This window comes from Falco peregrinus, chromosome 10 (assembly GCF_023634155.1).
Source record: "Falco peregrinus isolate bFalPer1 chromosome 10, bFalPer1.pri, whole genome shotgun sequence".
Lineage (NCBI taxonomy): Eukaryota > Metazoa > Chordata > Aves > Falconiformes > Falconidae > Falco > Falco peregrinus.
Window position 1 is genome coordinate 198912 of NC_073730.1, and position 14936 is coordinate 213847.

General features: G+C 36.6%; 1 protein-coding gene across 2 annotated transcripts in view; it reads right to left on the reverse strand.

The window, feature by feature from the left end:
• CAMSAP2 (calmodulin regulated spectrin associated protein family member 2) overlaps positions 1 to 14936 on the reverse strand; it is a 90779-nt gene that overhangs the window by 71090 nt on the left and 4753 nt on the right. For both annotated transcript variants that reach the window (XM_027793361.2, XM_005242018.4), the window contains exon 2: positions 7340 to 7599. In XM_027793361.2, the coding sequence (XP_027649162.2) occupies positions 7340 to 7599 (260 nt within the window). The remainder of the gene's footprint in view (positions 1 to 7339; positions 7600 to 14936) is intronic.

A 14936-nucleotide genomic window follows, 5' to 3' on the forward strand; every position in this document is an offset into this window, starting at 1 on the left:
AAAGGAAGTGGATGGGATCAGTTTTCTAACGCTACAGTTGCTGGAAAGGACTACCAAAAAATACCCTTGTATTCTTTACAGACATAACTTTGGTAGCTCTGCTAACTTCCACGTTAGTTGCCACACTTGGTATGCAAGTTGAACAAACAGCATTACATCAAAATCCGAAGGATGACGCAGAGGACTTTGTGGTTACCTATGCCTTCCACAAATTTCTGATATGGTTATCTACATTATCTTTTGGAGTTAATTCCTACCTTTATATGCAGAGTCCTTGTTAAATAGCCTTCAAAACTTATGCTCCAAGAATAAATGTCTCTTCTCCCATAAGAGATCTTTCTAATAAATAAAGGTCCCTTACAGCAATTTTTCTTTTCGGCTATTCATAGGCTAAGATACATATGAATATAAGTAAGCATAGAATGATTTAATTATGTAATTTTATTTAATCTGCAGTTTCTTTCAACTGGCTTGGAGAAACACAGAAGTGACTCAGTTTGATTTGAGCCAAGGTAATCATTTACAGTGTGAAAGAATGGCACTAGCAGCAGATAATCAGAGTTCAGTTTCAGAAAAGGAGCAGGCCTAGATTTAAAGACACTCTTCAGTCCCAGAAAATCACAGAAATAAAAGAAACCCTAGTACAACTCACTAACCTATATTTGTGTTGCACATGCTGGATTCTAGACTAACAGACTGTAGAACACATCCCAAGTCACTCCTGTTATTTACATGACACAGAAAAATGCGTTTTCTACTTACTAATTAAAAACAAGCAGCAGGCAAAACAAAATCCCCAGGCTGTAAGTCAACATAAACTGCATGAAAAAAGCTAACAGGATCCTAAGCTGGAAGTTACAATGGTAACAGCAGAATAAACTTTATGAAAAGTTATAGCAGTTACCATGACCAAAGCATGAACAGGCACCTTGTCCTTGAGGGAGCTTGGTTACTACATCACACAGATGTTTGTGCAATGCTGACTAAAGTGTGATAGTATAGCTGATACAGCAAGATGAGCAAAAATACTGGATCACTGTTTTCAAGCAAAGAGAACCTTACAAGGAATGCATGTGAAGAAATGAGTCTGGAAATTGAGCAAAAAATATGGAACATCTAAAGATTACACTATCCCAGCCCAAAACCACAGCTGCCTGGTTCTATGCAGCATATTAGACTAAACTCTGGTTGTTTCACCACTATGTTTGCTTATTATTTTTATCTTCTGAGAAACATTACTATGCAAGATGCTTAGAGTATCATGAATCAGTCAATATTATAATTACCGTAATACAAATTACGGTATCTATAGGCTCAAGTCAAGTAACTGCAAATTCTTTTTACATGTCCTCATCCAACAAGTAACTCACAATAGCACAGGAATGGAAACGTGTTACATCATGCCTAAAATCAGAAAAAAAGTTCTTCGAGGCAGAACAAAGGAATAAGATGTGGCATCTATGAAGTGTTTAGTACACTTTTTGTTGCTCTACAGAGTTAAAGGAATTCTACAGCATGAAAGCACAGAGGCTGCAGCGTGTAGCTGCAAGCTAAATGGTTGAGCTGCTGGAGTCCTTCATCAAGGAGAAACAGTCCACTGATGAGAGGAACTGTCATTTCAAATGAATGTAGTTTGTCAGACAGACCAAAAATCTGGATTGCAGAACGAGTTAACCACCCACTGTCTGCTGCCTTACCCAGAATGAGATCCAGATTCTGGCTATGGGTACAAAACCAGCACTTTCCTTCCACAGAAGTTTCACTGGCTATGACTAACATAGCAATTTGTACTGGCACAATAAAAAAAGCAAAACTGGTGCCAAGGTCCCAGGAATCGCTTCTACTCTCTTCTCAGGGGATTCACTTCAATCCACTCTAGTCCTGTGAAATGAGTACCCTTGGCAAGTGGGCTACTGTAGGTGCAATCCTAGAGCTGCTGAAAGAAATTCAGTTCATGCTCCCCAAGGTGACTCCACAACATAAACCAGAAGAGCAGTAACTGGGAGAAATATGGAGATTTGCCTCAAATGCACGCTCTTGATAACTACTAAAAAGCTAGTACAGGCAAACCTAATTATACCTCAGTTATAGCCCAGATTCGTGAACTGCTACAGAGAGAATTATTGCCAGACTCCCTCACTGAAGACGTCTTCAAGGAAGAAGGTAATTTGCAGTTAAACAGATAAACAATCTGGATGACAACACACTGCTTTTTATATTAAAAACCCATACACATTAATTACATCTTAGAATTAGGGAGGTAACAATTTTTAATCCTACCAGCTATTATGGACTTATTGCTGGGGTTTTGCTGAGCCTCTCATTCCCTTTGTATTTTGGCTGATGATCGTGGAATGGTATGGAGGATTTAAGTGTTTCTTGATTAATGATAGTATTTTTCAAAAATAATTATACATGGCTGTGAGTTTAAGGTAGCTGCTCAGCTGGCTGACATTTTTCTGCAACAGTATTTTTCCAAATTAGAGTTCAAATTTTAACAGAAGTAACACTTCTTGACTGCACTATGCTTAGTAGGGCTTCTATGTTTTCCCATGTTAAGAAGATGATACAAAGAAATATTTGGAAGTATGGCCTGTTTTCCTGGAGATAGTATTTATATCCAGGTTATTCACTAACCTTTTTTTAGTTGCTAAATTTTATTTAAGAACTAAATATGCGGGGTTTTTTTTGCAAAAACCTTGCAAGATAGTAATTTTTTTTCCTAAGATGAAAATGCTCTATCAATATACAACAGGCACAGAAAAACCAGATTTTTAGCACAAATCTTATAATAGTCTGTAGCATTACTGTATCTGTATACTCCCCAACACACACTGGTTTTAAACAGGTATTCAAGATTTTACATTATTATCCCCCAATCTTGAAGTTTAGTTGGTTTTGGCCCTGCCACATGACGGACAGACTGGGCAGCACTGAAGTCCACAGCTCAGGCAATTACGCGACTTCAGTTTCCCTGCAGAGTATCATGCAGCAGAGAACTAAGATGCTTATTCTTTGTTCCTTTCTCCACACGGCAAAAGTGTTTTTTTTAAACATAAAGAGATCAAATACATAAATGAGAAAAAACATGAAAAAAACCCTAAATTGCCTTCTTCTTGTCTACCTGACATTTGAAGGTTTAAGTCAGTTTGGTTCATGAAATAAATGCGAAATTTAAAAAAGATAAATCAACATGGAAATACAAAATTCAATCTTGACTTAAGCAGCAATCTATGCATATTGTATCTGGAAGCATTAAACCAGTAATTATGAAATAATTATCAGAACCATGCTGAATTCTTAATCTGTTTCTGATTTCTATAGTCTGTCAAAATCTCATGTATGATTTCCATATAGAAGTGCCTGCTTCACAACCAATTTTATTTTTTTTAATGCAATTGGAACTTGCCAACAGAAATAAGTAGCTTTGCTCATATTTTTGTGACTTAGCTTTCATAAACTTCTTAAGCATCAGGTAATTCTTTTGTAGTCCTGACCTGAAATATAATTTTCAGGAGAACTACACTCTGGTTCTTGGTCAGCACTGTTTCAATTCCAAGAGCAGAGCCAAGACCATATGAATTTCAGCCTAGAGAGTAATAACATGGTATTTGGTTCTTCTGCTCCCCTACCAAAAGTAAAGGCAATAGGACGTTCCTATCAAATAAGAAGATTTAACAAAATAAACATAGAAATAAGGTTTTATTGGTTGCAATACAAGGAGAACAGAAACAGAGGTGCCACTGAATAGTTCTATGGTATTACCACAAGACGCAATCTCTCAGGAACAGACAGTTTCAGTTTTTAAATCACAACAAGCTTGAAGAATAACCTAGCTTTCAATTCTACCAGAAAAAAACATAAAGACGTGTGAACAAACCAAACTTAAGACTAAAACAAACCAGACTTCACATGGAATTCTCTGTCCCTACAAAGGGGGGGGTGTCTTTAACAGAAGCCTTTGCTCCTGTTACTGTGTGTTAATTTCCCAAGTGCCTTTTTCCTAATCCCATTCCACTGGAGGAAGCTAATTTTTACATGTACATACACCTATGTATTTATAATACAGATATACACACACAGAGTAATCCACAGCTTCTCAAATTAGATACTAATGCAGCCAAGTCAGTCATGACTAATACTGAAACTACCGTCTATCCTGACCCCACTGCATAAACATCTCTCCTTCAAAGACTTCAATACGTGAGGCACTTCCTAGAAGAAGGTTCAGTTATAACTATCTAAGAAACAGAGAAGGCCAAAGTTTGACATGCCTGCTTTAATAAGTAGTCACACGTCAAGTAAATCAACAATTGCCACAGCTATCACTGCTACATACAGTACAAGGAACTCCAAGTCTGTTGACCACAGCTACATGCACTATAAAGCACAAGTAAAATTAAAAACATTCTACACTCTCATCTCTCTCCATAGCTTAATTTTGTATTAACACTCATCCCTTACTCTGCTATGGAAATGCAGTACATCTGAGCAGATGATAACAAATGTCCTCTAACACACACCAACATCTTTCCCCTACTCACAGAGAAGACAGGCTAGCAAAGAGAAATGACTATGATACTATTTTTCTATTGAATTACTCAAAATTACATTGAACATATGTTTAACACAATCTGGTCTACTAGAAGAATGTATGACAATTACATATGCAAACTTTCTGTTCCACGTAATTGAAAAAGAAAAATCATTCCATGCTCTAAAACAGGATACAAGTCTTACAAAGTAAGACTTGCAGAAACTGTGACATATGGAATACTAGGAAGAGGTACTGGAAGACATCAATGGGATAATTATAAAACTCTGTCAATACTGCAAGTCAGATTTGAAGTCCTCTGCCAAATTTTCTAATTGTATAAAAACGAAAAACATTTGAGACTTCCCAATTAAAATCTAGCATTGCTACTAGGAACTTGCATAGGGACGCGAGTATGGCATGACAAATCCAAACTCTTGGGCTGAGAACATCAGTATTGAGACTGCAGTTCCACAGCCATTTCTTTGGTAACAATTACTTTGGACATAGCTGCCCTCTGCCCAAACCAGTTTCCACTCTAGCACTCTCTCTCATTGCCACAGCCCAGCTACTTAGAACCAACTCAACAGTATCAGTACACTCATCTGTTGCTGCTACTGGAGTGAGGACAAGTGACGGGGGCAGAGCTGGAATCTGGGGACGTCAGCAGTTATGACACTGATGCCTGAATACCTACTTGGTGGATTATACCCAAACAACACAGTAAAGATGGGCACAAACACCCACTCAAGCACTGGGGAAAAATACAAAATTGCTATTGAATTGTATTTTAAGCAATATCAATTACTGATTTAAAGATCAGCAACCCAAATTAGGGAATACTGACACATCATCTCAACTGACAACTCTGAAAAGAGATGCCTCTTACAACTACTCTAGAAAGGGATCAAATGAGAAAAATCAAATGGGAAGACCATAGACTCATAAATGCAAGTCAGTAAACTTCCTTCAGAGACAAGAACAGAATTAAGCTCGATTAAAAAAAAAAAAAAGTGAACAGTCAGGAAGTTTATTTCTTAACCTCTTAAATTCTTTGACTTCTACGAACACTTATTCCTAAACCACTCATGACTGCTGCAAGCGTCCTGCAAATTTTTTAGTACTTCAGTATGTCTTATTTGCTATCCACTACTCCTTTTACTAAAATGCCACTTGCTCTTCACTGAGCTCTCCTTTTCAAGAAGGATATACAGATGAAATTTTGCCAGTCTCTCTCAAGTTATTTGCATTCACTGAGCACAGCTTAATCACAAGGAAAAAATGTCCCAACTAGTTTTATTACTATTGTTGAAATACTTGTATCTTTAGATCTTAAGCATTCTATGAGCAGGAAAGAATTTTTAAATGAAAAATAACAAAGTAGATGTGAAGAAATAGTCTTTCTATAGCAGTGGCTACCAAACCATTTGCATAAACTAAGAGGCCTAATACTTCTTGGCAATACTGTATGGAATAAATGAATTACTAATGAGTAGCTTTGATGTTGCACCTGTAAAGCCCCTGCAACTTATCACTTGATACCAACTGATCAAATAACAGAGGCTCCCCAGTCAGATTCTGCCAAATAATTGTTAGTCTTCGTGTTAGTAAACACAAGTTGCTAATAAGCTGACAACAGAACATAGCTGTATTAATTTTCACACACCTCCATTCTAGTAGCAGTTACAGGTCACCGACCATTAAAATATCAAAGGACTTAAAATAGAGCAGTCAGCCAAATCCAGAGGGTAGATTCAAACAAAAGAGACCCTGGGAAAACTAGACTACGAAGTCTAAATTCAGCTAATGGATGACAAAACTTATAGAAGTCTTTTCTCTATGAGATGTTTTCTTCCCTGTATCCAATGTATTCTACTCTGAAAAGACCAGATTGTGCCACAAATACCTCCAGAGTATAATAGCAACAGTAGTTCCATTGATATCACAATGAAATTTGCCTGCGATTTCAAATGAGGAAGACTAAGATGTGTATTAGAATGGAAGTCGTCAGATCAACCTCTGTAGTCTCATACTTTGTTTACTTATTTTCTGTATCAACTATTGAACAAAGAAGTGAAAATAGTTTTAAATACTTCACTTTAAATGTAGTTGAATCTTTTTCTATCATACTGTCATTTTATAAACAACCATACATAACCATCCTTTTTACAGATCTTTTTTAACTCAGCTCCAAACAAGAAAAAAAAATCTGTGACTTAAGAGGTAGTAATAGAATCGTTCATCTGTTGCACTGATGTTTTAATTAGGAGTTGTATAAAGCAAAAACATATTATTAAAAGTCTCCATGAAAGAGTATTACCATTGTTGCGTGTTTTACATTGACTTAATAGGTAACTGGTGACTACTGAATGTTATTAGGTTGAATTGCCCATGTCATTCAAATGTCTTTTTTTAAAACTTTTAACTGAACATTTCTATAAGGAGGGAAAAAACTCCCTTATTTTCAAACCACTTGTCCAACACAGAAATATGCACTGACAGCCAGTGCTGTAAAGTTGAAATCAAAGCAATCATATTGCCACTATATTTAAAAATATAACACTTGAACTAAGCAGAATGACAAGTGTTTTCAAGCACTAGTACAGAGGAAATACACCTGTACTGACAGCTATGAGGAAACAGAAAAAACAAACCAAAACTATCATAAGCCTCCCAGTAATGAATCACATTTAACTCGAGAGAAGTACTTCAACCCAATGATGCATGTTAAAAGATAGGTATGTAGTTGTTGGGAGTACACAGAATAGAAGAAACACAGCATACATACAAACTTTGAACACTCACCATCTGAACTGGTTTTTTGTGAAGATCTCTTTCAGTCACCAACTTTTCTTGGTCAGTGACATAAAGGCCTTTTTGTGCCAGAGCTTGTATAACAGCATCATGACCTAGAAGTGGTTTTGCAGCATCACTCTTGAGAATAAGGCTCCCAGCACGACAGTAGAGTTCTGCAGACAGCAGCAAGTTAACAACAGGTGGCTTAATGTGCTCCTGATCATACTGGTCTGTGTAAAATGGTTCTCGTAGTTCTTCTGGAACATTTTCTACAAAGACCAAAAATCCACAGAAACAAAAAACAAGAAGGCATGAGTCAGTATCAGAAAGAATAGATATATTATTAGGGGGTTTTTATATGTATGACCACAAAATTATGTTAAATAAAGCATATTCAAGGGAAGGCCAGAGTCTTTACCAGTCATCATGATATAAAACACTGGGGAAAGTTTCATACAAAGGTAACATTTGAAGTATAAATAGAAACTTAAGAAAAATGCAAACACAGTTCCACACTGCAAAGGCCACACCAGAAGTCCAACCTGTGGTTTACAGAACCATTACTTCAAGATTTCTTGACTTCTCCAGATACATGCCCAAACATTCTCATTTCCTTTGGCATAACATTATATAGGTCAGACATATAAAGGCAGAACACCACCCATTTAAATACATAACCCTGTCTATTACACTAACAAAATGGAAACGAAACATTATATTTGGCACAGAATAATTCAAGGTGAAAAGGGAAATTTCTACTCAGCAGCCTTCTAGTTTCACATATGTATGAGAAATTTGATTACTATTTTAAACATCATGCATCACAGAACGAAGACAATCCAGCAGTTAAACACATGGATGTTTTACTGAAATTAAAGTAATGGAAAGAGAGGGGGGAAAAAGATTATCAATTTCCATCTGACAAAATACTGAATTCTTACTTGCCTATCTGTGTTACTGACCTCATTTAAAATTGTGGCTTTCCTCCTTTTTCAGTAAACTTAGTACCCACACAAAACTACGCATGATTTTGTCAAGTTTACGCTGAGATTTTAACCCCCAAATTAGCATTCCAAGACAATCTAACAGTTATTCCAAATACTGTACACAAGCAGACTATATTTATAATTGTATACCACAAAAATAATAGTTATAAATTAATTAAATATGCTACCAGAACAAATTAAATTAAATCATCAGTGAAGTGGAAAATAACTTAGAAATGGTTTCAGACTTCACATTTCTAGACATACGCACTGCAAGATTCTCCATTTTCCCCATGTAAGAATTTCACCCTCCATTTGTCATGAAATTAGTTAAGCCAACAGCATTTATGGGATAAAGAGCATGTGATTCTATTCCTGAGCCCAAATGCAAAAACCTATTTAATTGCTACAAGGAAAAAAGTGCATAAGAAAGTAGTGATGCAATTCCAGGTTCCCATCCCCTTTGCCTTCAGCTGGATAAATGGATAAACAGACAAGGTTTGAAGCAGAGGGTGGAGTAAACAGCCCAATAAGGGTGGAGCAGGACAGAAAGAAAAACCAGAACATGCCATCACAAGATAATGACAGATTTTTTTCTTCCTCATACATATTCTATTGCAGTTCATTTGCTTCTATTACGGGCTTTAGAAGAAGAGCTAGCTGCCTTTTAGCTGCAAAAGGAGAAGACACACATTACAGAGTGGAAAGAAATATTAACACACACTTTCTTAAATGCCATAAGGATGGTAAAAAATAGTAAGATATTTCTTCTTATTTACCAGTTTAGAGTACCAAGGGGAAGACAGGTATAATTTGCTTAAATCAGGAGCCTAAATTTGGCTAGAAAGCTGACAGTGCTGCTTTAGAATCCAGACCAGAATATACTGTCAGCAAAACTACTTTGCCCCTTGCCTAATAATATTACTTTTTAAAAAGATAATACTCAGACTACTAACAAAAATCGACCTATGTCAGGCAACGATACTGTAATATTCCCTTGCCACTTCCCAGCCTGTTACTGACTCTAAGGACCTAGTCAACCAATACTATAAAAAGCATTTATAATTAAGGAACTCTATGAGCTGCTAGGTACTTGCTTCCCTAGGTATTATTTCCATCTGTCTCAGTTCTACCTGCCCTTCTTTCTTTTCCCTGTTTGTTCACACCTTGTCTATTTAAATATTAAGCTCATTATGTCTGAAGTCCCTCAGGATCCATCTCCACCTCGGTATCAGGAGCTCAATCCTCATCATGACTTAATCCGAAGTAATTCCAAATGCCAACTTTCAGAGCAGCCTCGTGCTATTTCCTCAAGCTAGACAGCATTAGAAAACTTCTGTAAATATCTCACAATGCCAAAAAAAAACCAAAAACCCAACCATGCATCTTTTTTGAATTACATGGGAAGTTAGATGGAATGGGGGGCAACAGGGAAGAAGGTACAAAACTATTTGTAATACCTTAGAAGACCTGAAAAAAGCCTCATTTCCATATGAAAAAATACCTCAAGGTAGGAACAGTTAGCTACAGACAGAAGTCACATTCTGGTTTTTTATATTCGCTGAAGACAATGACAGATTTAAATTCTGAAACTAAGCCAAAAGAGAAATCCAAAGACAGGAAATACCAAACCAAACACCTGTTAATGAGTTAACTTGTGATCTTCTATATCACTGAAGCAGACCCTAAAGTGACAAGATAAGATGCAATAAATGCATTTGTCATGAAAGAATGACACCCACTAGTAGGGTTTAGTAATAAAACCCACTCAATACACTACAAAAATCAAGATAATAACTATCAAAGGCAAACTATTTATACAGGATAATTCTGCTTCCAAAAATATAGCATAGGACAAAATGCAATGCACATAATTTCTTTCATTTCATTGGTGTTCACAAAAATAAATAGGGAATAGAAACCTAGTGGTGTTCATAAAGATAAAACCGGGAAAAAATTATTAGAGAAATAGAAAACAGAAACAAGGGGCTAGGAAAAGAAACTGACTACAGACATATTCTAAATTTATAAAAACAAAAGCACAGAAATAAGGAATCCCTGCTGCAACAAGATCAGAAGTCTTCACAAAAATTCCCATCAGTTTGCACAGACAGAAACACATGTGCTTTTCCCCATTTATAAGATGTATCAAACTGTTTGATATCAGAATACTTCTTTACATAAGATAGAAAATGTGTTCTCATTTTATAGTTAAAAAAACCCACAACAACCAAAAAGCACAGCAGCTAGACAGGGGAAACTGTTACTGATATCAAAGCAACAACCCTTCCAGAATCTGCACGTGTTGCCCCTGCAGTCGGGCGGAAGGTACTTTTAAGCCTACAGCTAGTTCTCAGCAGATTATCAGAACAACCAACAAGGTCAAATGCCTTTATTAACAACTCTGGCATGATTGGAGATTATTAAACAGCTCTGTTAGGCAGAGAAAAATCTTAACACTAATTCCCAATAGGTGTAGGAAAGTCCCTTTCCTTTGCCCAGCTGATGAGCCTTTCAGGATTCTGAAGTAAATGAACAGTTTTAAATAAATACCTTGTAGCAAATACTGCCATAAAGTGCCATTTGACCTTGAAATTTGTGACCAAGTACAGCAATCCTGTCAGACAGATCAGGAACACTGAGTTCAGGGAGCTGAACACATGAAATATGGATGAGACTGAGGAACAGGGTTTATTTCTGCTGGAGAGGCAGTGGGAGGATAGAACTGTACTCTTCCAGCACCCAACAGACAAGCTGCAGAAACATGGACCTGGACTGTGCAATGAAGAGACAAAAGGCAGTGGTCATGGGCCCACAAGGGAAATATCATCTGGATACAAATTAAAAAACAAAAAATTCTTCACAGCAAGAGCAGCAGAGCACAGGCATAGCTTGCATGGGGACTCCTCAGCTGCGAAACCACCATCCGCAGGGATTTTCAAAACTTGAGTGGACAAGACCCTGAGAAACCTCTTCTAACTTTAACCTCCTGCTCCAAGAAGAGCCAGCTTCAAACTAGCTGATCTCCAGAGACTGCTTTCACCCGATTTTTTTCCTGCAATTTTCAACAGGAACACAGGTTTCAATTTTGGAAAAATTTTCTTGTTATGGGTTTAAATAAAGTTTGACATTCAATTCTGCAAATATTGAACTATGAAGAGAATAAATGAAGCTAATATACAAGTTCAACACACAGGGAGAAGAACAGAAAGGAAATACCACTTCAGCCCAAAACAGTAACGCAAATTTAAGAATCAGGCTAACTTTAAAACAGTATTCAACATATCTTCAGGTAATGTTCCCAGAAATTACAATGGACTCAGAAGTCCTGCAGATGGTTTCTTTAGAAAAGGGGGAGAAAAAAAAAAAAGGATTTATTCCAAGCTTTAAAGCAAACAAGGTATTATTATTTCTCCCCACTATGAGATAGAATTGTAACTTAACTTTCTATTAAAGCAAACCCCTTTAAAAGGAAGGAATAATCTGAAATCAATTCATGGCTGCCTTCTGTGAATTCATCTTTAAAAGCTGTTTTATAAACTAAACTCTGTGCTCAGGTAAGTGTGAATTGCTCCTTGGAGGACAGCACGAATTCCTCCTTTGCAAAAAATTACTTGTATTAATGTAAAAAGTCTACACTTTCTTTAAAAACAAACCATTTTTTGGTGAAGTTTCCAGACTTCCATACAGATTAATAGTCCTGTAACTCAAAGGATTATATTAAGTTTTTCAATTTTATAAGAGAGAACAGTTCCAGATTGAATGTCTGCATTAAGGAAGTCCAGAAGCTTAGGAGTATCTGTTAACCAGGTCCCTATTTTATTTTTATTCCTGAGGACAATATAAACAAGCTAAAATACTTCACCATGAGCTTTCTAATTAAAATATACATCATTCTTGGAAGCCACGAAGCCACAATAAGCCTCAGACTAGAAAATATCTATCTCTACAGGTTACAGTTGTCAATCAACAGAGATATTAAGAAAAAACCCTATTTGTAGAATACTGAGCTTTAATACAGAATTATTTAATGAAAATTCTGACTAATGCCTTTAACCACTTCCTAGTGCAAACCGGTAGATTAATTTAGATAAATCTTAATGGACTCAATTACTTGACTGTTTTCTGCAGGACAGTAAAGGTATGCTTTTGCGATAAGGTAACACTGTTAAGTTACTTCATTCAGAAGAATGCCCCTTGACAACAAGGACTTTGGTGCCACATTTGCCATTTGAGCACAAGAGAGCAGAGCTTGCATGGAAGCCAACAGTCCTCAGAAGGACTGAGAACAGGTCAGAGAAGCGTAATTTATGTTATTTTGCTTTAGACAAATTTCTGTAGTTGGCTCAGTAGAAGAGGGAGACATTTGAATTTGCTATTTTATTTTGGATACACCTTCAAGGGCTCTGATAAGTACTCCGGTTCTAAGATTTACAGCAGGTTAGTAATCCCTGGATCAAACTGATGCTACTCAAAAAAGAAAAATCATAGAACAAGACTTAATCAGGAAGCAGAAAGCAAAATGACAGTTGATATTAAAGAGATAATTTTTACTTTTTTGTTTGTTGAATCAGTCTGCCAGTTACATTGTTCTTGGCTACCAGGCAGTAGACCTACTTTTGCCTAGGGGCAGGTATCTAAAAGGTCAACCTCTATAAATCTATGGCAGACCGAATTTCACTATCAATTCTTAACTTTGTCCACCTAACTAAACTGAACTGGAGAGATTCTTGGATTTACCATCACAGAAGTACTATCCTCCTGCCTCTTAACAGACCACTATCCAACTCTTTGATAGCAGTTGTGCACTTACAAGGGATTCCTTATTTTAAATTTTGTTGGTGTTTTTAAAAAAAAAAATAAATGCCCAAACATCCAAGAAAAAACCATGCACAGACTCTAAATTCACAGCCCCCCCCACCCCCCGAGTTCAGTTATTTTTTCAACACAGAATCACATAAGGAATGCTCTACTGGGTCAAACTAATTGTCTACCCCATCCAATATTCTCTCTTCAGTAGCTCAACAGGAAACACTACTCACAAAGCACACAGAATTTGTCTGGCAGCAGCATTTCCTATTAAAATGGGGAAGTTTAACATCTACTGTGTATTCATTCAGGTTCTGATAAACAAAAGAATGACTTAGAATTAACCCTGGCAATAAAGTGATCAATTATTATTAGCATAATTAGCCTTCAGAACGTATTTTTGGGAAAAGTAAGATAAGAGAAATATAATTAGAATAGTATAGTTATGATCCCATCTCACTCAGCTAGCACCCTGATGACTGTTACAGTCAAGATATGATTTACATAGCCTATGGAGTAGGGCAAAAGATTGTTTCAGAAACTTAGAGATAAACACTGATTTCTTGAACTATTATAAGACTTCATTAAACCAAAGAAAACTTTTTGCCAGCCATAACTAGATAGACACAAGCTGACACATCTCCTTTGGTGTCTAGCTTACGGGTTCTTTTAGGTTAAGACTAATTGGGGAGGGGTGTTTGTGTAAGAAAACACATAGGAAAGAACTAGAACTATAAAACAACCCTTAAATTAGGCAAATAGATTTCAGACACTACGTTTCAACTCCATAGCAGAAAGTTTTATCACTAACACCTGATCCATTAAGAATGTATTATCCAAGGAGAAAAAAAAAGGGGGGAGGGGAGGGAGGAAGGAAGAACTGTATTTGTCTTGCAAAGTCTCCAAGGTTTTTCATCCCCAGCCCTATTTTCCAGAATGACCAGCAAAAACATTCTTCTGGACCCCACGGTTTACCAAAGTAAGTATTTAAAAGTTAGTAATTTCAGGAGTATCCAGTTGTGTTCATTAAATTCCACCAGTTAGCTGTAGAAATTAAATCACGTAACATATCAGAAAGGTAGTAATTTCCTGATTAATAGCATAGTATAAATACTCTTCAAGTTTGAATGAGAGCCACCTTCAAACTTGAGGTCACTAAAGTAACCCAACAGATTACCTGAAATTATGGGAGGAGGCAGAAGAAAATATATCTTCAGTAGGAACTGCAGTGACAGTAAAAAAATATAAAAGGTATAGGTAGAGGAAATATATTTCATCTCATTACCTCACAACAGTGAGCACCTGGCTACAGTCTCTTATCATATTCTGCAGACAGGCACTTCAGTTGTGAAGACAAACAGGCTCAGAACAGGCGCAATGACATGAAGTCACTGAAAGAACAGGTTATAAACTACCCCATCTGAGGTCTATCATGTATTAAGAATCCTGATAACTGTTAACTAATTCACCTTCCCATACTTTTGTCCATGTACAGTCTACAAGCTCAGATGATTCTACCGAACCCAACAGATCCAGAAGTTCATACAACTTTATTTACTTTAAAAAAAAAAGGTGATATACAGTCAGGCCATGTTTTAAATGTGTTCTACAGAAATGAGTGATGCAGTCAATTTATAAGTAGACCATCTCAGCAGATGATTACTCTGATAACTGGCTGACCAAAGTATCAATTTGTCAGCCACTATTTTAGAGAGGTGATGTAAAGAAATACACTAAAAAAAAAAGTTCCCTCACAAGCATCTCAAATATTTGCTTTTATACTCCAAACTCTTATGCAAGTTTTTGCTGGC